Below are 23,574 nucleotides of genomic sequence, written 5' to 3'. Positions count from 1 at the left end.
AATTTTAATAATTTGTCACTAATAATCATTTAGTGTTTACATCACCTCGCACCAGTTATGTAAGCTAACTTTGCAATTTTGTGGCAAAAAAGAAAAAGAAAAAGAAAAAAAAAAAAACACGTTAAGTTTAGACTTTAAATCAATAGTTAGTAAGTTTTTCCAAAGTTTTGATTTGCATCATTTTCTTTGCCGGGGAGCAATATGTATAGTAATGATTATGTTCCCATGCACGCACAAAAAAAATTGCTTAACGTTAACCTCTGGGAAAAGTTTTGAAACCATTTGATTCATTTTTTTATGAAAGAAATGGCGATGTACTATATAAGAATTCTGAAGTGTGGTGATCTTTTAAATTATCCCTAAACCGTTGGTCATTCCAACGGTTAAAAAAGCTGATTCCATAGCACCTAGGAGTTCTTTTCCCTTTTCTTTCAATTATTTATTTCTAATCATTTTTTTTCCAGCATCAACACTTTAATTTCAAAGAGCAAAATAAATTCTTGAGTAAGATTTGTTAATTAATGTTTTCCACTCAAAAACCACGCAACTTAGCAAATTTACTTCAATTATTATTTTTTGTCAGTAATAATATTTTTAATCAGATTTTTTTTTTTTTAAAGAGTTAGTGTTCGCATGGCGAGGTTGGTATGCGACCTGCCAAAAAAACCTCCATCGGCATATTTTCTCCGACAAATAGGCAATTTGGAAAATTTTCGTGCAGAATTGCGGTTTTTTTTTTTTTTTTTTTTTTTTCTCGCCTGTAATGTATTTTCATATTAGATGTAGTTTTGTGTGCTTGTTCGTATTTTATCATTCGTTAAAACTAGAAGCTTCATTCGGCAAATTGAGATTTTTCTGCCACCCAAAAATGGCGCCTCTGTGTGTTAGCTATATATATATATATATATATATATATATATATATATATATATATATATATATATATATATATATATATCCCTGATGATAAAGGAGTGACATAACTGCATTGAAAAGGTCTTGCACTTCCTTGAATTGCGTTTTATGGACGGAGATAATTGAGTAGGGACCTTCAGTTTTTTTCACTCGGGCAATGACGACTCCCATCATGTTTATCTGGCGCATGAGTTGAAACGAAGAAAGCGAACTCAAATAAAGACCAGTTTTACTTCGGCGTCTTTCCTATCTTATTTTCTTTCATCAACTGAACTATGGACAGGTAAGCCACTTCCTGTGTCGTGGTACATCAATGTCTTTACGTATGTTCAAATTATTCCGTATAGTAACAAATGCTAAATGTTTTACTTCTTCCATAAATTTCCAATTCAGTAACAAAAATCTAACGATATTCTCGCAGTAGCCAAGGCAATCGCTGCACTATTATGACGTAGAAAAATCAGGCTGAATTTTATAATTGACTTAAAATTTCAAAAAAAAAAAAACTGAAATAGATCTAATACTGTGATTTACAATAGAATAAAATAAGATTTAAGTAGCACTGTTATACGAATTTGTTGCACGAATAGGGGTAGATAGTCTCCTAGTCAGGGGCGTAGCTAGGGTGGGTTAGGCATATTTTTGGGGGCGGCGATTTTGCACCTTTGATGTGAAAAAAAAATCTAATTAAGTGAATCATGCTTTAAATCTATTATTACTGGAGGCAAAGAAAAAAAAAAAACCTTCGAAATGTAAGGTTTTGGAATGACTACAACTGCCCTCTCAGTGTTCAGATATTTCCATAGTGAACTTCGGAACATTCCTCATTCCTTTAGCGGCCTCTAAGATATTCTTAAATTGTATAATATTTAAAATTTAAATTTCGGAAAATATTCAAAAAAGAACCTGAGTTACTAACGTCAACAAAGGCTAAAGCTGACTTCAGTTTTGATGAAGATTCGGGAGGGAACCCTGCCCTCCTACGTTACTTTTAGCTGTGATTTTTGATGTAAATCCAGAATACTTCTCCGGGATAGGCCCCGACACCCCTCGTCCACCCCCTTTTTTTGTTGGAAGAATACGGATTAAATTAGCTTCCTTTCTTAAATAAAGTTTTCAATTTAAGGTTCAATAATTTTCGATGGTTTAATGTATTAGATATAACTAGTGATTATGCAATACCGGGATACCGGTATACCAAATATCGGTATTTGTTGCTATTTTGCAATTTCGTAATACCAGTAATTGCTGAGGCAAAATACCGGTATTTTCGGTATTAGCTGAAAATAATAAATAGTTTTAATTAAACAGTTTTCAATTTAACTTATTACGAGATTCGTAGATATCTAATTTTATTTTAAATTTACATTTCTTTTTCCATGATACAGTACCAAAATCCATCTCTATTGGTGTATATATTTTGCTTCAAAAGCACGAATTAATAGAATATCATTAAATAATAATACCCGAAATATTATAAACGATATTTTCATTACTAGATGGTAAGATGAATCACACTTTCGCGCACCATGTTTTTATTCTTTCCGTGATCACTCACTTTCCCTTTCGTAATAGTTAATTTCGAAAGTGTAATGAAGAATGTAATGTATTTATCCTAAAAATAATTTATTTCAAACATCCATTGCAGTAATACTTTATGTTTTTTCAATACTTGTCGCAACTGTACTAAATGTTGACTAACTTTTCTTGTTTCTTGTAACAAAAGATAGTTAGTTAATGTTTGTCTCCGGTATTGGTGTACAGTTCTGTCTCGCTACTTAGCTGTATAATTGGTAAGATAACATTTAGAAATGACATAGATCCTTGAAAAATTGCACAGAAGTAAGATATAATCAACTGGAACATACTTTCGGACATTTACATAATTACAATTCTAAATAGTTTTGAGAAGAAAACGAAAACAATTTAAAGAAACTAACAAGATCAAATATACTTAGTTCATCATAAATTTCAAACGAGGCTAATAGAAAGTAAACACTAAACTTATCCTGATATAGGAGAAATTGTTGAAGATGATGTCAATATTGGAAAAGTATTGTCTCTCGAAGAGAAAGTACGATTAGTACAGTAAAATTAGGCCAAAAAATGGCCAAACCCAAACATCCAAAATAAAAAGGCGAAACCTGTTGCAAATTACTTCTGACCCTTCCAGCAAGAAGGGGTAAAAAGTCCCAACACTTTGCGCGTCGGGTTTTGGGGGGAAAGGGGGGGGGTGAAATGATCTTCTATTTAAATAAAAATAATTTATATTACTTAAAAAAAATTCTCAAACTTCGCAGAAACCACTCTATAATAGTAAAATAATAAACTCTCACAGAAAAAATTCTAATTAGCAGGGGTGGACAGGCGGAGGGGGGATTGGGGGGGGGGGTCCATATAGCAGCTTTGCGTCATTTGAATTTTTAAGGCAGTTTTTTCAAGGATTATTTCTTCCTTTTTTGAGGGCTTTTATTCTGGATGGGTACTCCGTCACACTTAAGGGGTGCGCCATCGCTATTTTTTTGGGGGGGGAAGGGGGAGGACCCTGAATTTACATTCTGAAATCAAGTATTGCAGTGAAGTTCACGAAAAAATTTCCCTGATTTAAACTTTTCCGAAGTACAAAATGTCACACAATGATATGGTAATATCAGACTAATAATTCTAAAAGATCTAAGCGAGCTCAGTAACCAAATTATTTGTGACTGGAGTTATTAAACTGTTTAGAGCGCTGGAAAACCAAATTCCTGTGCAGCATAAAAAAAGTCCAAATTGACTAGTTTCCCTACTTCTTCTTGATTAACTTACTTCAACTTTTCTACAATCTTTTGCCATCACCGTAAGGGGGGACAAACCGAAATTGCGAATAGTGAGATGGGCAATGCTGCAATTCTGCACCCTCTAAGTCGGTGGGGGTTCTCATTTGCAAACACCGAGCTACCTCTCTTTTACGCAGCTGGTTATGCGAATTATGTTAAATCTGCGAACATATACTTGCAACACTATCTGAAACTTTTGAGTCATTATGCGATAAAAAAAAATTTGATCACATTAAACATCAGCTAAAACATCAGCTATCCAGCGATCTAACGCAGTGACAAATTCAGGTGGTCTAGAACCTGTAGTGATTCAACGATGGAACAAGTCTTGCTGAGAGCAATGAGCAATACAACAATAGAATGCTGAATATTTACACCTTTTTGTCTCTCAATTTGGAAATTACAATCTGTTTCTAAAACCCCAGAAGTTTCTTCCCTCTCAAGTTGGTAGTAGTATTGCTCGCTGATGATAAAGTGAGTTGCGATGAGACCTTTAACGTTCGTGTAGTAACATCAAAGGATATTGATGGCAAACAATTTTGTGGCATTTCTTTGTAATGGAGGTAAGCAGCTATGTCTTCAGCTTCTGTTATGAGAGTAGTTATTATCTGTAAAGATGTGTAAGCCCAAACCATCTTTTACACCTAATGGTATGAACAGTAAAGATGGAATAACAAATTGCTAAAAACTTCTGGTACGAGTTATGCGCTGATCCTCCATCAGTATTCGATGAATCTGGTTTCAGAAGGAAAGAAATACTGTATCGTTAAAGTGCTATTATCTGAAGCAAAAGGTTCATCTACCATCACAGAACGAACAGCTGGTGTCATATATGAGGCAGTGAGAAGCAAAGGGATGTAAGTGAACATTTTCAAGTTTTGAATAAAACACGTTTAAAGATAACATCCTAGGTAGGTTTTCATTGATTTTCTTTTCTAAATCATGCTGTATAGAAGCAACTACCACGTCTACTAGTACCATCTCTTGCCCCAAGATAGAGGAGAGGTTCACTAACCATTTGTACTGGTTATCTCCAAATTTTTAATTTTGCCACTGACATCCCTTTGCTTCTCACTGCATCATATGTAATAGATGGAAGATACCTGCTTGATCATATTTTTGGTTCTGTAAGCTTCAAGGAAATATGCCAGTAATGCAGTGTATAGGTCACTTGTAAGTATGGGAAAGCTAGTGTCATTTTTGATGGGTGCAAAGAAAGCACCACAGAAATATAATCTGCGTCTTATTACAACAATCAAGCTCTAGAAGACTTTCTGCGCCTCAAATCTTGTGCTTGCTCTGAGGGGTTCATTGGATATAGTGAGTGTTTGAAAAGTCTGAAAGTGGACTGAAGTGTGAAACTATATGCACAAACTGTGCTAGATATAGCTGCAACAATAACGATTTTGCTGAGAATCTAGATTCCAAAAAAACATTTTGATAACGAAGACTTTTTGTTACAAGCTTAGGAGAAATCATTTAAAAGCAAAAAACAGTTCAGCGTAATTTTTCTGGCCATTGAATCAAATGTGCACCATCAGAGGGGGTGGGGGGGAAGGATAATATTTTAGTATATAATTTCGTTTTGGGAGGTGAGCTACTGTTCTTATGGGGTGGACAGTTTTGATTTAATGCATTTTAGATTTGCATGAAATAATACTTCTACTTGAAATAAAAGGGGGGGGGGGTTGAGTTCATTTTATTTGGCGGAGGGGGGGGGGGTTGCTGTAGCTTTGAGAGGAGATGCACCATCGCTCTTGGAGGATGGACACACTTGATTTATAACTTTAACTTAGCATAAAATAATGTTTCCATATGAAATGTATGGAGGGGGGTTCGGGGGTACTGCTTCGTTTTACGGGGATAGGGGGGCTCTGTAGCATTGATGGGTTATGTCATCCCTCTTGGGGATCAAACACCTTTAATTTCATGCTTTTAAATTTAGTATAACATAATATTCTCACTTTAAATTTACTCTAAAAATTCTGGAAAAATGCCCAAAACAGCAATTTTTAGATGCCCCCCATTCCAAAACCCGACGCACAATGGGGTGGGACTTTTTACCTGTTCTTATTGGGAGGGTAATAAACAATTTGCACCAGGTTTAGCTTTTTTTTTTTTTTTTTGGATGTTTGGGTCCGACCCCTATTTTTACTGTACTAGATTAGCTATAAATTCAAATAATAATAACAATAATAAAAATAATGCACACAGTACAAAAGAAACACACACACACACACACAAAAGAATTAATCCAAAAATAATGCGCAAGAAACCGAATTGGTTGAAGATGAAAGACATCGAGGTAATTAGAGGAGGTATATCACGTATTTTTAACAGAACTATCGACCTGCGTGAATTCAGAGAGTTTTTACAACTGCAGATTTGTCCGCTAAAATGAGTTCTAGGCTTAGAGAAAATTCAATAGATGCATTACGTTTCTTGCAATTATTGATTTTTATTACATTTGCTCCTTCACTTTATAATTGTTCGTAATTACTTTCATAAGTATGTAATACAATTTTCATACAAAACTATGAAATTTGTCAACGAAGCAAAATATTTATTATAATTGTTTAAAAAATTTCTAATCCCGGTATTAATACCGGCATTCCGATATCACGTTTTAAATATACCGATTACAGGTATTGCATTTTTGGTCCAGTATTGCAACCCTAGATATAACCTAATGGGTAATGAGTCAAAATTTCGCGTCCAAAACTTTGCGCGGCCGAAATTTCAAGTGGACAAACATTCGCGTGATCAAAACTTCGTCTGGACTTAGATTTTTAGTTTCAGAAAAAATGCCCAGAGGGAAACTGTTAAATTGAAAAATAACGCCCCTCCTAAAAAAAGACACATTTTTACTTGTTTGCTAAGTTAGCATATGTTTATAGAAGTTTATTGTTGTGAATACGCGAAGTTCTGAACAGGTGAAGTTTTGTCCAAGCGAAGTTTTGTCCAGGCGAAGTTTTGTCCATGAGAAGTTTTGACCGCGCGAAGTTATGGATTGGCGAAGTTTTGGCCGCGAAGTTTAATCTGGCGAAGTTTTGGACCCAAACCGCCTTAATGAAAGGGCGGCAAATAGAGGCACCGCCCCGGGCGGCAGAAACAGAAGCTACGACACTGCTTCTAGTATGGCAAATAAAAATTAAAAATCATAAAATATAACAATAACAAATTCTACTAGAGCGTTTTTAATATATTTTTTCTTGCAACTGATTATGAGTAGAAGTAGTCAAGAGCTGTGGTCGTTTTCATCGCCCCGTACAAAAAAGGAAGGTGATTAAAAGAAACTTGATACGTGTATCAATGTTTCTGCCAAAACACTGCAGCAGTAAAACGGAGAAACCGAGGTTATACATATATTTTTTTTAGTTTTAAAGGCGGCTTGATCGAGGACCTAACCGGGCAGCATTGTGAAAGCAAGGCAGATTCAAATCAAAGTATCACGATGCTGCCAGGTTAGGTTTTCCCTAACTATTGACGAAATAGTAACTAACCAAAAAATTTTGCTTTCATAATTTCATTACTTAAATAAGTGTTTTGTTTGGGTTACATTTGCGGTGATGCTATATACACTTCAAAATACCCAGAAATGCATCATACCCCTATGTGAATGCCGTGCTTAGCACAAAAGTCGTAGCTGCGCAGTTGAGTTCAAAAGGAGAAATTTCCGGTCATAGTTGTGTGCCTCCATGTATTTGATTCAGGTACACCTAAAACATGTTTTTTCAAATATTTACCATTGACAAATGACCATAAGACATTGTATTTAGGTAAAATATGTGACTGAGAACCACCTGGTGACCATGTCTCAATTTTGACAAAGAGTGCAAATACAACTTTTGTGCTTAGTAAGGCAGTATAGCTGCTACTGTAACGTAAAATAATTTAATCCTTATAAGCAGAAGATACAGTAATCAAACTATGAAGTAGTTTAGTATTCATTTTTTCGAAGCAAGCTGATTGGTAAACAATACGATAATATTGCAGCTACACTCCAGTAAAACTAGCACATTATGTTGCTGAACCAAGTAGTGAGGACGGGGCCAGTTTGGCACCCATAATCTTCGTTCATGGATTAGCAGCATCAAAAGAAATGTGGGAGGACATTCCTCAAGTGGTGGCAAATGAATCGAAAAGAAAGGTATGTTCAGTGCTTTATTGTTAAAAATAACTTCTCTTTAACACGTTCGAGGGTTATTTATTTTTTTTTACACATAGAACTTCAAAAAAGCCTGCAGCAGTGCAGACCAGAGGTTCTCAATATTTTGCTTACTTCCAACAAAACACTTTAATTTTATTAAAATTTGAAAAGTCTGAGATAATGATTATTAGAGAGCTCTAGTCTTGCTTTTGGCACAGCTCATCAATGTTAGGTTCAAACTTGACCAAATACAGTCGCAGATCATCTTCTTGTTTCTATATGTAACGGATCCGGTGCGACTTCCAACTTTCTTGAAAGGACGACACAGTTCTTGAGGGAAACACGGGAAATTTATTTACACTATGTACAGGAAAGATCGTCAACAACTGCTAAATTAATCATCAGCAATTAAGCAAATATCACACAACACCGTAAACTCAACGGTTACACACGTATTTACTTCCAAATACGAAAAACAACGCAGCGAAAAGCCTCGCAATAAACAGAGCTAATACACTCTCAGTACAAATTCTCAATCGAAACTAAACTCTTTATCATGCATAACGGCTTTTTATACACACCGAAAGAGACCTCTCAACTATTCCAGAAAATGCTACACCGTTCTACACTTTCTTATTTCATTCACAAATTTTATCCATGAAAAAGAAGAATAGGGGGATCGTATACTTCAGCCGAATGTATAGGGGCTGTATATTCATTACGGGAAACTATTTACAGGTTACGTTACTACAATAATTACTATTTACAGAATTTGTAACATATACTTTCTCTTAGAATATGCCGAAAACCCTCTTTTACAGAAGTAGGCTATCGTGAACCCCAGAAGGTACTTTCTATCAACAATGGTGTGCTCAATTTCCCCCTCTCCAAGGGATATGGCACCCCTCCCTTAAATGTTACGAAATGCCCTCCCCAGAATGAGAGCCCCCCCACAAAGAGAAAAACGGCTGTTAAAGCACCCCCTCCCCCGCCCTGCGAAACAAATTCTAGAGCGCAGCTTGCTCCATGGCCCCCTTTTGTATGCTTCCTTGCCATTAATGTTCGTAAATTATTTATGTTCATCGTAAATATCAGGCTTACTTTTGCTTTAATTTAAGATCATACGATATTATTCAATTTTTTTTCACAACTAAATTCTGGCATTATCAATATCTTGTGCACACTTATTAGTAGTTAACCGCATTCCCCTTGCGGTCTTTACCGAAATAAGGTCGTTTTTAATTTCTTCTTGGTTAGAAGTTAAGTCCTTTTTTAGCACCGTTAAATCACTTTTCAATTCTTCTTGATTTGCAGCTAAATCATTTTTCAATTGTTCTTGATTTGCAGCTAAATCACTTTTCAATTGTTCTTGATTTGCAGTTAAATCACTTTTCAATTGTTCTTGATTTGCAGCTAAATCAATTTTTAATTAATCTTGATTTGCCGAAATACTTGCAGTCAGATCACTTTTCAATTGTTCTTGATTAGCCGCCATATCACACCTCACAGAGTTGATTGCGTCAAGAAGTTGTTTTAATTGATCATCCATTGCGCGAGTAATCACCACAAAAATAAAGTCCAAATCCAAAGTCTCTATGAAAAAAAATGTCCGAGGTCACAGTTATTCCAAGGAAGTCCAGAAAAAGCTCTACGTTGGCCTCCAATTGTTAAGAGTTCGTGATACAACTTCAAACTTTCTTTAAGTGACGACACGGTTCTTGAGAAAACACAGGGGATTTATTTAAAACTATGTACAAGAAATATCGTTAGTATCTGATAAATTAACCATAGCAATTAGGCAAATACCAATTAACACTGTAAACTCAACGGTTACACATGTATTTACATCAACATATGCGAAAACACAGCGCAAAGGCAAATACACTTTCCAACCCTCAGTTCAGACCAGTCTGACTTTGAACGCGCGGCATGGCTATTTATATACCTCAAAAGAGAGCTCTCAAATATTCCAGGTGGTTCCCGAGAAGTTTCCTTTCATTTTCTTTTTTTATTCATTCACAAGTCTTATCATTCAGAAATGGAAGGACCATATACTTCATTCCAATGTAAGGGGGTTGTATATTCGTCATTACAAGAAACTATTTACAGGTTACGTTACTAAGACAATTTTAGATGAAAGATAATGGAATAAATGCCGAATTGAGCCCGATTACAACAAATTAATCATAAAAATAATTATTATTTAAAGAATTTGTAACAATACATTAAACATCACAAGTACCACTCTTCAATTGTTCTCATTTGTTTTCTAATTCAAACACAATAAAAATATAGAGATTGTTTCTTCAATGTATAAAATTAAAACAAACATGCTATTGCATGTCATTAAAATTAGGGCACAATATAAATTGCAAAAAAAAAAAAAAATCCTGGCGCATAAAACATTTTTGTGTCATGTATCAGATTCATAGAAAATTCAAACACTTGATAAAACCTCATTTCCGTGGAAATCTGATAACAACCGAAAAAGGATGTAGCAGTTGTACTAAAATCATGACAAAGAATACCGGATTATAAAAGCAGGAAACGGAAGATATGTTAAAACTAAGAGAAAAATATTAACAAACATTGTAACGCTAAATATTTTACCAAGCAGTCGAATGTACACTTGATTCACTCAGAATTAAATAAGCAATTGCCATGTTAGCCTTATGTATAATGAATAAATTAAAGTTTTTATTGCAATGATTATAATTATATATTTGATAGCTTGTTATATCATCTGATTAAAAATATAGCATGATGTATGATATTTGCTTTACACTTTAAAAGTACTACCATTGAAATCGCTCGTACAGCCAAAATTTATCTTCGGGTGGGGGGGGGGGGGGGCATATGAGTCTGCACTTGTATATAAACTACCATATTAGGGTGAATATGTATTGAAAAAAACGGCTCTGTGATTTTTCACTCCTTACTTGATTAAAGTAATATGTACTTTATATGGGTTATCATTTTGTTCAGCATCACTTACAAAACATTCAGAATAAAAATAATTATTTTATATATAACATCCATTTTAATTTACTTTAAAGTCATTTTTAGTCTGCCTAAAAAACTTGAAACTTGAAAATATTCGCTAACAAGTCTAGTCAATAATAAAATTCCAGTTTTGCTGCCAATAAATAAGACTTACTGTGATAGAGATAGCTTGCATTTATTCTTCATCAGAGAAAATTTCCTTTAGAGATTGGTGTTCCATCAAAGTGAAAATAAATAGCTTTCTCGGCAGCAGCTTTTGTTTTCATATTCATGGACGCCTCTTTGTGAAGTTTTAGAGGGATAAATGTTATGTTTTATAAGGCTTTAATTAAAAAAAACTTTACTTTTTTTGTTTAAAAATCAATAAAAGAAAGTTAGATTCGTGAAGATTTCCAGCTTTTGAAATTAAAGGGATCCATTTTAAGGGACTCATACTTTCGATTTCCTTAGAAGTAAAAATGTTGAGTTCTAATTCGGTGCAGATTAAAATTGTTAAAAATTTTAAAGTAAAGAAAGTTTCAATTAGTCATTAATTAATGGCTTGTGTCAAAATGTTTTGAAATCGAAATTTATTTTAAAAACTGGCAGAATTACTGTCCAGAGAGGGGATTGAGCCCCCGTCTGCTCCTCCTTCTTATGGGCATCCATGATCACATAGATATTTACATTTTGGGAAAATCTTGGAGATATTCGTCGAAAACTCTTTGGAAGTTAGAAAAAAAAATCTATTTATGAAAAAATTAAGCTCATTTGTGTTTGTGTGTGTGTGATCATCTTTCGTCATCAGTAGCTACATGGTGCTCTTTAGTACCATTGGTAGAAACATATGAGAAGTACAGAGTGGCAATTGCTGAGTTATATATGAAATAAAAATCATAAGGGGCCATGACTTTAATGACCTCCCTTTTGATCGTGATTGGTTTAAATTATTAAACTCGGAACTGTTTTCCTGGGTTCAGGCATATTACGTTGAATAACTTTCTAACTTATTTATTTATCTTTTACTTGCTTCTTAGTGTTAATAAAATATTATTCCTCTCTGTTAGGCTTATGTAATTGATCTGCGAAATCATGGTGACACTGAATGGACAGACACCTTCAGTTTCGATATACTGGTGGATGACCTATTACATTTCATGGATGAAAACGAGATCCAGAAAGCAATTCTTATTGGGCACAGTTTGGGAGGAGCGATTGTCGGCAGAGCAGCTCTTAAAAAGGTTGTTAATATTATTAACAATTTATTTATGCAGGTGGACAGATTGATTTGCAAAATGAAGCACCACAATTTCCATCTCTAATAGAAATTAGTTTTTATTTAAGAAATCCTCAAAGATTTCAAGCCTCATGCCAGTGATTAATCGCTAGTATGAACAAAAGTACAGGGTCGCCCTCAACCTTGCCCCAACTCAGAGGGCTCTACAGGTCGTTCTATGGGTCAGAATTGAAAATCGAGCATTCGATCTCATCAAAAACAATGGATATACCACACTCTACTAAAGCTCTTGAACTTTGTGAAATATAAGCATTTTGTTTTTGTGCATCAACTTTTGCAACATCACGAAATTTGATTTTAAAAGTTTTTAATAATTTCTCGTTAATGAATGGCACTCGAATTTGACGTATGAACTAGTTGTTTTGACGCAGTAAATTTTCAAAGCATTCCAGTGCAATATGTTTCACTACATTAAAATATTTACCTTATGCTTAAACTTTTGCTCTGCACTGTACATTTGCTAGTTCTGTATTGCAACAGCTTCGCTTTTACTGTAAGAAAGTGCCATCATTTAAAATGAGTTCTGTGATCTTTTTATGTCTGATTCAAGTACTTTTCGTAAGTTCAAATATAATGAATCAAAGTGTGTCTTGTACATAGATGTGATATTAACTAGAATCACAACGAGAAACCGATTCCATGGGCTTCCGAGACCATAAATCGACTAGCAAGAGTCCGAAAAGTGCATTCGCTTGGCTTAGCACGCGCGCCCAAACATCTTTTACCGTACGTAGTCATTCCACGTCACTTATCCTCGTAGGCAACGTTTTTGCCCGTTTAGATTCAAGATTCACACGGTTAATGGCGGCTCATTACGGTGTTGTGTATCTAGTTATACTACATCTATGGTCTTATAGGCCTTTAAAAAAAATACTTTGGTCACGACTCTTTGGTTGTGACACCAATGGCCGATCATCTTGAGTGCTTACAGTTGGCAAAAGTAGTCAAGCACCAATAGCTCTTATGGATCGCGGGAGGTCTTTCTTCAGATGTGTTAGAATCTCTAGGACACGTTCGAAAAAGAAGTGCTATACCGATTACTTGAGCAGCCAGAACTCAACTTCAGTGGAAGAGTCGCAGCCACTTTTGCATTATGTACTCGTGAAAATACCATGTTAGGATCATTATATCCCTTAAAACCAAGGGTTCTCGGGGATCGACCCCCGAAAAAACCTCACTGCTTCACACTTCCCACCCAAAGTGACATCTATGCGATTGCTGGGATTCAAACCATAAATCCTCGGCGGGAAGGCGTCTTGCTCTTTCGTCTGAGCTACTGAGACAGTTCTTATCAGAGGATTTAGACTTCTCTGATTATTTCCAAAACTTATGTTTTTCACTATAACCAACTGAACAAAACTTATAATTTTCATGTACTTATATACAGTGGCTCCCAAAAGTGTTCGTACACTTTGAAATTTTTTAGTAAAACCAAAATAACTCGAAACTGAATTCGAATATAAAGTCCAATATTTTTTCACATCATTCCTATGTCATTCTAAATACAACCCATTGGTTTTTTTCAAAATATTGACGGATCTTCTTTTTGAAATGGGTCAGAAAACGAAGAGACAGAGAAATAACACGCCGCAAAAGTCATCGTACACTCAAATATTTTCGAATAAATTCATGATTAAAATTATAATATGCCGTTTTATTAATATTTTTGCATTGTACTGACCCTTATAAGTCATTTGGCTTTAATTTTTTGTTTATTTATTCTTTAATATTGTGCTTATTACTGTAAAATGGCTGTTATTCGTAAAAAACCGCAAACACCATTCAAAATTTGAATTTTTTTCCCACAGTAGTGGTAAATTGTTTTGAAATGTCTCTAAATTAGTTAATTTATTTGTTTGTATAGTAAAGTGCTTGATAAAATGCTTTAAAGAAAGGAATCGGACCGAAAACAAGGTAAGAAAAGGTCAACCGGCAAAGTTGACAAAATGTGATCGTAGATTTAAAGTTGAAAAATTCATGAAAAATACACATTTGAGTACTGTGAATGTTTCTGCAGAGTTAAATGAAACATTTTATATTTGATTTTCACCTAAAATTGTTCGCCAAGTTCTCTGATTAGCTGGATTAAATGGGACCTCTACCCAAGAAATTTTCTTGGTCGTGCGAAAAACGGAAAGCTTACGCTTTTCGTCGCAAAATAAATGAGAAATAAGCTAAAAACGTTTTGGAATCACGTCTTACTTATAGATAAAAATTAACTCAACATTTTTGGTTCAATTGTTGTATAACTGTAAGTAAAAGAAAAAAAAATTAGGAACTTAATCTTAAGAACTTAGTTGGATCAGTTAATCAGGACGGTGGAGGTGTTTTAGTGAGGGTGCATATCAGCATCAGGACTTGGTAGTTTGTAATTTTTTGATGAAATAATGAATCATGCTGTTCCTTTAAATATTTTAAAAACCGATTTTGAACTCTTATCCAAAAATTTGGTTATTGGAAACAACTTTGTTTTTTATCAAGATAACGATAAGAAGCACACGGTTTTCAACGTTTGCGTCTAGTGCCTCGAAAATTGTCTTAAGTTTAGAAAATACCCCCTCAATCTCCAGATTTTAACTTAATGCAACGTATTTAGAGATATCTGGAGGCTAGATTACGAAACTAGGGCTTTAAAACGAAAATAGAGCTAGAAACAGTGAGATTCGAAGTGTGGTAGAACACTTACTCAGAAATTACGCTAAAAGAAGAAAGAAAGGGAATGAAATCTATTCCCAGACGTTTAAAAGGTGTTATGATATTCTACTAATTAATAACTTAATCAAAAGTTAGATTATTCAATAATATATAGACATTTTATAAAGTGTACGAAGACTTTTGTGAGATGAAATTTCCGGCACTTTTCGGTTTTTGATTTTTAAAAAATTAAGTTTTAATATTTTTTAAAAACCTTTCATGCAGTTTTGTTAAAAATTGATCATAGATCTTATAATTAAATACCTATTCCGAAATATTAATTCTAACCAATGGATTGAGGCCTATTTCGTTGAAAGTCGTAGGTGTACGAAGACTTTTGGGAGCCACTGTATAATGACAAATAAAATAAACATAAAATGTAGTTATGCTTTGTTATTTCCGTTTCAGCCCGACAGAGTTGAAGCTTTAATTGTAGAAGACATGATTGTTGTTGTAAACCTCCCTCCTGAAATAGACACAGCTGTAAGAACTATCATATGTAAGCGTTACGAGTACGTTCAGAAAATTCCTGCGGAACTAGATGAAAAGGAAGCGTTCAAGAAGCTTTTAGATTTTATGCCTGAGATTCTTCAAACAGCGCCAGAAGTTATAGTAAGCTCGTTAATTATCAAAAGCACAGCTCTCTAAAATTGAATTCAAAATTAAGAATACGATCTTTTTTTTTCACATTATCTCTTTCTTCATTGCAATGTTAAAAGTAAAATATGAAATGTTTCTCTTTCAGAGAAACCAGTCGAAAAACAGAGAAAATCCATATAATTTCTTGAAATTGAAACGTAACAAAGACGGAAGGTGGGACTTCCCGGCTAACTATAAAGTAATAATCGAGTTCTTGAACAATGCTGAAGAACTAATGTCGGAGCCCGAAGGTGTTTATGATGGTCCGACATCCTTTATCTACGGAACTTTATCATTTATACCTATGTAAGTATTCGTTGAAACCAACTATGGGATCTTAACAAACTCTACTAATTCCATTTTCATTAGACTTTTAATCTTAATGGCATTTTAAACCTTGATTAATTAATATGGAAGATATATGCATGTACAAAGTGAGAAATGTTGAGTTTTGTGAGAAAAAACCTGAATAACTTTTGAACCACACGAGAAAAAAAAATAAATAAATAAATAAAAGGTTTATAGTTGAAACTTGGAAATTTTATACAAAGCACTTTTTTTTCTTTTTTTTGATCAGGTGCATTATTATTGCTTGCTGTTTGGTAAAAATTTCTAAATGCAGCGTTTCTGATCATACAACGATGGCCAAGGCCTACTCGGGATATAACAGCCCGATGGCAGCTCAAAAAAATTTCTGATCAAGAACAAACTGAAGACAACTGGTCCAAGTTGGAAAAAAAAACGGATCTCTTCCCGGAAAGAGTTTTAAAGCCTGAAAAATCACTTTCCAGAGTGCATGCCAGAGACACTCGAAAACTATTGGAATGTAAATTGCTCGAAAAGTCTGATTACTAAATAGACCAAATAGACCGTGGCGTAGAACCTCCGAATTTTTGAGTCCCAAAATTGACTAAAATTGCTTTAGTGCTAGTCTATTACTTAAAATAAGAAAAGAAAATAACATTTTCTTCTTCATTTATTTCCCGTTTGTTCAGCTTCTTTAATAATGAGTATATCGGATGCTCTGCATCCCCACAAATATTCTGCGTGAGTGGTTGTGCTGCGCAACTCCCCTGAAGTTAGCGCTCCTGGTTCCCCGTGAATGCTTCCTTAAGGTTTTACTTGGGTTTGTTAAGGGTCCCGAAATTTGTCTTTCACAGCTCCCCTCCCCCTCAATAATATAACAGGGCTCTGATCGCTAGGTATCCTGTTTCTCCTGATCGCAACTCCAGTGGCTCCTTTTCGTGAATAATACCAAACAAAAAGTACAAAACAATGACCTCAAAATCATCACTGAGCGCAAAACTGCCATTCAGACGGGCATCAAATGCATAGATGTTTCGACACTTCGACTTCGTCAAGTTTTCCGGAATGTTTGCTTCTCGTCTGCGCCACATCGTAGCTATTCGCAATTCAAATAAACTGTAGAAAGTGTTGCAGTCTTGGCTATTGGTTACTGCACGAAATGAAATTGCTTAGGTAGAATTGGATCTGTCCAATGAAGCTCGAGCAAATTGGAAATGTTTTACTTCTTTAGCTTCGTGAATCATTTCTCATTTCTCAATTCACCACAAAGTGGTAAATTCAAGTTCCAGAGCTGTGAATTGTGGGCAAGCATATCGAATAGGTTTTTAACTAAATATGAATACGTCTTGTAACTTCTTACATTTACGTGAAATTTTAAAACGCAGAAAACTCTAATTTTTAGTTCAATAATTCAACTATTTTCTCCCACTTGCAATGAAACTGAAAGCCTGTGACATATTAAAAGCACACAGCTTGGAAATAAGCTAATGGGGCCTGTTGCGAACGTCATAGTAAATTCCGTTTATGTCCGAACGCATGATACTTCTTCCGATCATACGCTTATTGGGAGAAGTGGCTTGCGTACCAGGGCTGCCCCTCCCCCTAAGAGCAAGGGCGCATCTTCCTAAATATCAAATATTGCGAAAACCCTCTTCAAACTAAGAGCCCTGCGCCCTAAAAAAACGAGAAGAATACCCCTCAAAACGACTTCCCCTAAAAACTGTAATGGCGCAGTCTGCGTCATAGCCCCCCCCCCAAGTCGGCAGTACGACAGAATTTTTAGAAATTCAACGAATATATGCCTCAGATGATTGGTACCGTAGGTAAGCACACTGCACATATCTAAAAAAAAAAATTGATACTGCAGCAGAGGCGTGCGTTCGACATGATTCATAAAGATTCAACAAACGTGCGAGCAGTAAAAACTTACTCTGCCATTTCTCCGCTGCGCAATAACACATGAAATGTTTTCAGTAATAATTAATTGTATTTTTTCTCAAGTTGATTTGTATCACAAAAATATTCTTTCTTGCAGAAGGTTTAAATCAATATATATATATATATATATATATATATATATATATATATATATATATATATATATATATATATATATATATATATATATATATATATATATATATATATATTAGGGTGGTCCTTATTTTTGAAGCTGTAGATATTTTATGCAACGCCCCCTCAATTTGTACCATTATACAAATAAATGATCCTTGCAAAACTTTAAGTCAAACCATGAACATCAACCTGTACCCCTAGGGCTTCTTTTTTGGAGATTCGGAGAAAAAATTACGGGTTTTTTCGTTTTTATGTAAAAATATTCTCAGGTTTGATATTTAAAGTAATTTTGAGCCTCAATAGATCCTGCTACTTTCACACCGACCATTCTCTCACTTTCATTCTGGAAAATTTTACATCTTATAGAGGGCACATGTACACCAATGACCTTGGGTCAGGGGATTGAATGGGTGGTCCTTGGGTTTGGGTGGTTCGGAACAAACGCTCTTCTGCGCTTGTTCCGAACCACGCGTCAGTGAAACATTTCTTTCCCCCAAGTTGAGCACAAGTGATCCCAAAGGTCATTAATGAATGAACTTTGTCAACAACAAATTGCCTCCTCCAGGCTTTGGAGGTGTAGATTTATAAAATTTCCTGTGTCTGTAATAGATTCGTCAAATATGGTCGACAAGGTTTCAATGCTATAAATATATGTAATGGAAATTATATTTTAATTTTCTGTTCTTTAGTTATAAGAAGACTTAAATGTTTATGAAATTTTTAATTTTTAAAATATAAGTTAAAAAAAATTCCAGTTCGGAATAAAAAATCTATACTTTAAATAAATTTTCTTCTATTTCAGTACATAATCATGTATTATCATCAACTTCTTCTTGCGATTCCCAAGATTTAGATATCGAAATGGGTATCTGTCCTAACCTGTTGAACCCTTTTTCTACCTCTGGTCCACCATAACGAAAAAAAGCTAGACAACTATTGATATCTGCTCGCCTTTCTGCACTGTTAGACAATGCCATATTAGGGATAAAGGTACTTTTCATTTATTAACAGCCTGTGTAGATGCAGTAAATTTAAATCCAAATGACTGTGATCAATCGTACATCTTTTAAGAGAGCATGAGAAAACTTCGAGAAGTAAAATAAAATTTCATCAGTTTAAATTAAGGTTTTGTAGTTATTCACAGGGATACAAAACTACTTTCAGATGTAACTGGAAAAAGAACGCCGAGATAGGCTTACCGTGATAACTTCAGGTCCAAAGGTTAACAGCTAATCAGAATTCCTGAGTATACTGGACTTTAAATTTCTTCAGTTGTATATGATGTCTTTGATGATTGCTCAATATTGCTAAGTGTTCAAGCTGTAGTATTTGATACAACGGCTTGCAATATCGGTCGTATAAATTTTGCATGCAATTTTTTAGAGCAAAAACTCAACTGTGATATATTACATTCCGATCGCCTTCATCATGCACTAGAAATCGTACTGCAGAGTGTATTTAAAGAAGTTCTTGCCTGTCTTTGTTCTGTGCCCGATATTCCATTATTTAAGCGCTTCAAAATTTAGTGGAAAGATATCCATCATTCAGAACTTGTAACATTTAATTTTAAGTGGTATGCGTATGTGTTCACATGTACACATACCACTTAAATTCTAAAAGGTGAAGTTGATGACATATTATTTTTCGTAAAAAGCGTAATTGAGAAAGATCTTTCCATTTAAGATTGCAGAGATTTCTCATAACTTGTAATACTATTTCCTGGTGAAGTCCCTTCTAGAGGGATTTTTTCGGCAACCAAAGCCCATAAACGCTGTTTAACAGCACTATTTTGCAGTTAAATACTGTATGAAAATATGTTGTTGTTTTTTTTTTTTTTTTTGCAACTAACCCAATCGAGGCTCCTTTAAATATAATGTATCTAAAAAACTAGCAGCGTGGAAAAATGATGACAAACATGCAGCAGAAGCAGCGGTTGGAAAATTCATTTATCACCTATGGTATTTAAGGGATGAGTTTGTTGCTTTGTCCGTATTGAGTGAAGGAATGAACTCAAATTGTTGATAAGGAAGAAGTGCCCGATGACTGAATAAAAACTTTCAGATAACAGTAGATGATTTGGAACCCTAGTTTAGTAAAGATCTTCCTCTTTACAGAATCAATTATAAGTCAATAAAACTTTTTGATATATTGCAAATACCAAAAGAATTTTGATCCTGATTAATGGCAAATGAAGGAAGATATTTCAAGGGAGGAGATATCGCTGAAATGCTGAAAGCAGTGAACGTTACAGCTGAAAGAAGAGTACAATTAATCGAAGAATTTCACAACCAATTTACCAAATATGAGTCACAGAAGCAATTTATTATACACACAGTCCAAGACTATCGGAAAAAAATTACAAACGATAGAGATACAATGAGAAAAACATACGATTAAGGTTAAAGTTTCTAAAGCATTATTTCATTCTTATTCAATGGGAAACCTTTAAAAGATATGAAGTTCTTTAAAAGATTAATTTTAGTGCTACTGCACTGTACAAATATTTTTCTAACCAAGGAGAAACGATGCATTGTGTCTGAAGTAAAAACTGGAAGATTTTTGCGAAAACTATCAAAAATGTTAAAGTTTAACGTCCTAGGGACACGTGCTATTATTGGCCGATTGAGAGTTCAAATTTACACGCGTTACTTTTTATTATAATGTCACAAAACTAAGGATCGTCACTTGTTGAATTCCGAAATTTATTTTTTACCATATAAATAAGGACCATCCTTATATATATATATATATATATATATATATATATATATATATATATATATATATATATATATATATATATATATATATATATATATATATATATATATATATATATATATATATATATATATTCCCTTTTTTCAGCCCAGCTTATGAACCTCAAATTAAAAAGCATTTTCCCAATGCAGAGCTAGCACCAATTGAAGGAGCTTCTCATAACATCACGGGAGATTGTCCAGAAGAACTAACCAAAGCGATCGTGAACTTTCTGTTGAAAAATAATAACGAGATAAATTGACTTTTTAATATGTTTTTTATCAAAAATAATTGATTGTTGCTGAATTATAAAATTATCTTAGTGTCTAAAATAAATTTATTGGAAAATCATATTGTAATTATTTTATTTTTTATTAATCTGTATGTTTTATTCATCCTCGTCATTTTGCGAGAAGAACGATTTTTGTCTCTTTGTTTATGCGTGGAAGGTTATCTCTGAAGTCTGGAATTGCCATACCAATAGAAAACTTCTTTCACTGTTTGAAAGATACATTATTCCACATGAGTGTGATATTGGGTGTATAGGGTGGGGTGCAGGAACTTCCTTTTTTGTATTTGGCGCACAAAAAGTGCAAAGCACCACAGAGTGGTGTGGAGAGGCTCAACGTAAAGATCTGAATGGGAAGTTTTGTCATCATGCTTTCAGTTGCCAGGGTCGATCCTAGCAGGTGTGCAGAGTGCGCGCCGCACAAGGACGGCCGAAGCAAGGGGCGGCCGCAGGCCGCATCATATCGTTCTTATAATCAAGCAAAATTCCTCAAGAATTTCTCGCAAGATAACTTATAATAAGTAGAATAAATATTCTGATTTTTAAATGTTCAATTGTCAAAGTATGTGCCGATATCCCGACAGCATAGCATAGTTTACGAAAACTAGAATGTTAGTGAACATTGTGTTGGTTCATTGTCCATTAATATCTACTCTTAACACACATACTTCATTTGGTTGCAAAGTTTGTGACAGAACTGGTAATCAGGCATGGATACAGGGGAGGGGAAAGGTCCCCTTCTGAAGCATGAAATGGTGGCGTCTAAAAGGAGCACCGAGGGCGGCCACTAGTGTTTACCTCCCAAGCTTTTATAGACCTAAACAATGAAGGTATATTTTATTTTTTAAAAACTAGTGGTACCCGCACGGCTTCGCCCGCAATAGAAAAATTAAAAGGTCTTTTGGTTCGCATGTATATTTACAAATGTATGGTGAATTTTCTCGCCAATTGGCTTGTACCCATGTTACGGTTCCACGTTATGATAATTTCATAAATTACTCGTCCATTTTATAATATTTTTGTTCTTAAAATTGGAATAGAAAAAGAACCCCATCGAATTTTCGAAAAATCGTTTCAAGGTTCACACCCTCATCCTACAAACTAACTTTGTGCCAAATTTTATGAAAATCGGCCGAACGGTCTAGGCGCTATGCGCGTCACAGACATCCTACAGACATCCTCCGGACAGAGAGACTTTCAGCTTTATTATTAGTAAAGAAGAAGATAAAGATAAAGATTCTTTCCCATTTTATCAAATTTCTGTGAAAAATTGGCTTAAAATGGAATAGAAAAAGAAAAAAATTGAATTTTCGAAAAATCGCTTCGAGGTGCACACCCCCATGCTACAAACTAACTTTGTGCCAAATTTCATGAAAATCGGCCGAACGGTCTAGGCGCTATGCGCGTCACAGACATCCAGGTATCCAGACATCCTCCGGACAGAGAGACTTTCAGCTTTATCATTAGTAAAGAAAAAGCTATACTGATTAGATACTCTCGCAAGCATTTCAAACAACAAACTGTGTAACAAACTCTGTGTTTAACGTTCGTGGATGCGTGGAGAGAAAGTGGAAAATTGCGACTCCCTTGAGAGTAACATATATGAATGACGAACTAAAATGTTGTACTTTTCCCCCTTTACGACAATTTTTCTGATTAAAATCTTGAATGAACTGCCCGGTTTTAGATCAGGTAGGAGGACAGGGCCCTTGCCCCGGGAAGCAAATTTAAATGTAGCTCCAAAACGAAGATAAAAAAGGATGCCATGTCCTCCTTGACGACACTAAAGAAGGCTTAAAATTGCGTTTCTAGGACTTTACTTTCGGAAATTTCGCTGGTTGAACCCTCGATCTTAAGGACCCAATTAAGTCTCTGATTCACCTCTTCCACCTTAGCTTAATCAAACATAGCCTAAAAATGTTGACTTCAAAATCCAAAACGTGTTTTCAGACGACAACCCTTCCTATCATCAAACGTCATATAAAATTGCTTTGGCATTTTTCGAAATTTTTGCAGTGCAGGACCCCGAAATCCATTCACAAACATTACTACCAAAGACAGTCTCAATTAGCGTCTTTAGAGGAGCCCCTAATTCCACCCCCTCTCACTTAACGTATTGAAAAACAAACTAAAATTGCGTTTTTCAAACATCAGTTTCAAGAACTTTTGGGGAAAGATCCCGGATCCCCCTTTTCTCCAACGCAATCACTATACCTGAAAATTTCGTTTTTAGACGGTTCCGTGGAGCCACAGCTTCCTGCCTAAATTAGCCTGAAATTGACTTCAGTTTCAAAAACACATTTCGTGAGGGCACACTGAACCCCCGCCCGGTCCTCTTCCTTCCCAAAGATAGCCTATAATGGATTTCAGTTCCGAAAAATATTTTGGTTCGGAATATTTTCACGTTTCCCCTATTGTTTTCAAATCTAGCCAAAAACGGGTTTTTGAAAAAATAGTGCCGAGAAATTACCGGAGGATAACCGCCAGATCCCCTACCGTCACCAAAGATGACCTAAATTTGCGTTTTAAACTTATATTTCGAAATCTTTTGATGGGAGACGATTGAAACTCCCTCCCTCTTGCAACGTCAACAAAGGTAACCCAAAATTCCGGATTTAAAATTTCAGTTTTGGAGATTTTTCGGGAA

The 23,574-nt window shown here is 34.9% G+C and overlaps 1 protein-coding gene across 1 annotated transcript; it reads left to right on the top strand.

Annotated features, from left to right (window-relative positions):
• Nucleotides 1-1,064: 1,064 nt before the first annotated feature.
• On the top strand, nucleotides 1,065-21,078 carry LOC129223140 (protein ABHD11-like). Its single transcript, XM_054857709.1, has 6 exons — nucleotides 1,065-1,198; nucleotides 7,731-7,884; nucleotides 11,934-12,107; nucleotides 15,266-15,469; nucleotides 15,603-15,802; nucleotides 20,747-21,078. The coding sequence occupies exons 1-6, from the start codon at nucleotides 1,191-1,193 to the stop codon at nucleotides 20,898-20,900; spliced, it is 894 nt and encodes a 297-aa protein (XP_054713684.1). The 5' UTR covers nucleotides 1,065-1,190; the 3' UTR covers nucleotides 20,901-21,078.
• Nucleotides 21,079-23,574: the final 2,496 nt, after the last annotated feature.

Source organism: Uloborus diversus, chromosome 1 (assembly GCF_026930045.1).
Source record: "Uloborus diversus isolate 005 chromosome 1, Udiv.v.3.1, whole genome shotgun sequence".
Taxonomy (NCBI): Eukaryota; Metazoa; Arthropoda; class Arachnida; order Araneae; family Uloboridae; genus Uloborus; species Uloborus diversus.
This window is presented reverse-complemented; position numbering and strand designations above follow the sequence as displayed.

Excerpts from the sequence above, each read along its gene's own strand:
- LOC129223140 (XM_054857709.1), top strand. Across the intron at positions 12,108-15,265 it reads GCAGAGCAGCTCTTAAAAAG|CCCGACAGAGTTGAAGCTTT; the intron begins GTTGTTAATATT and ends TTTCCGTTTCAG. Across the intron at positions 15,803-20,746 it reads ACTTTATCATTTATACCTAT|CCCAGCTTATGAACCTCAAA; the intron begins GTAAGTATTCGT and ends CCCTTTTTTCAG.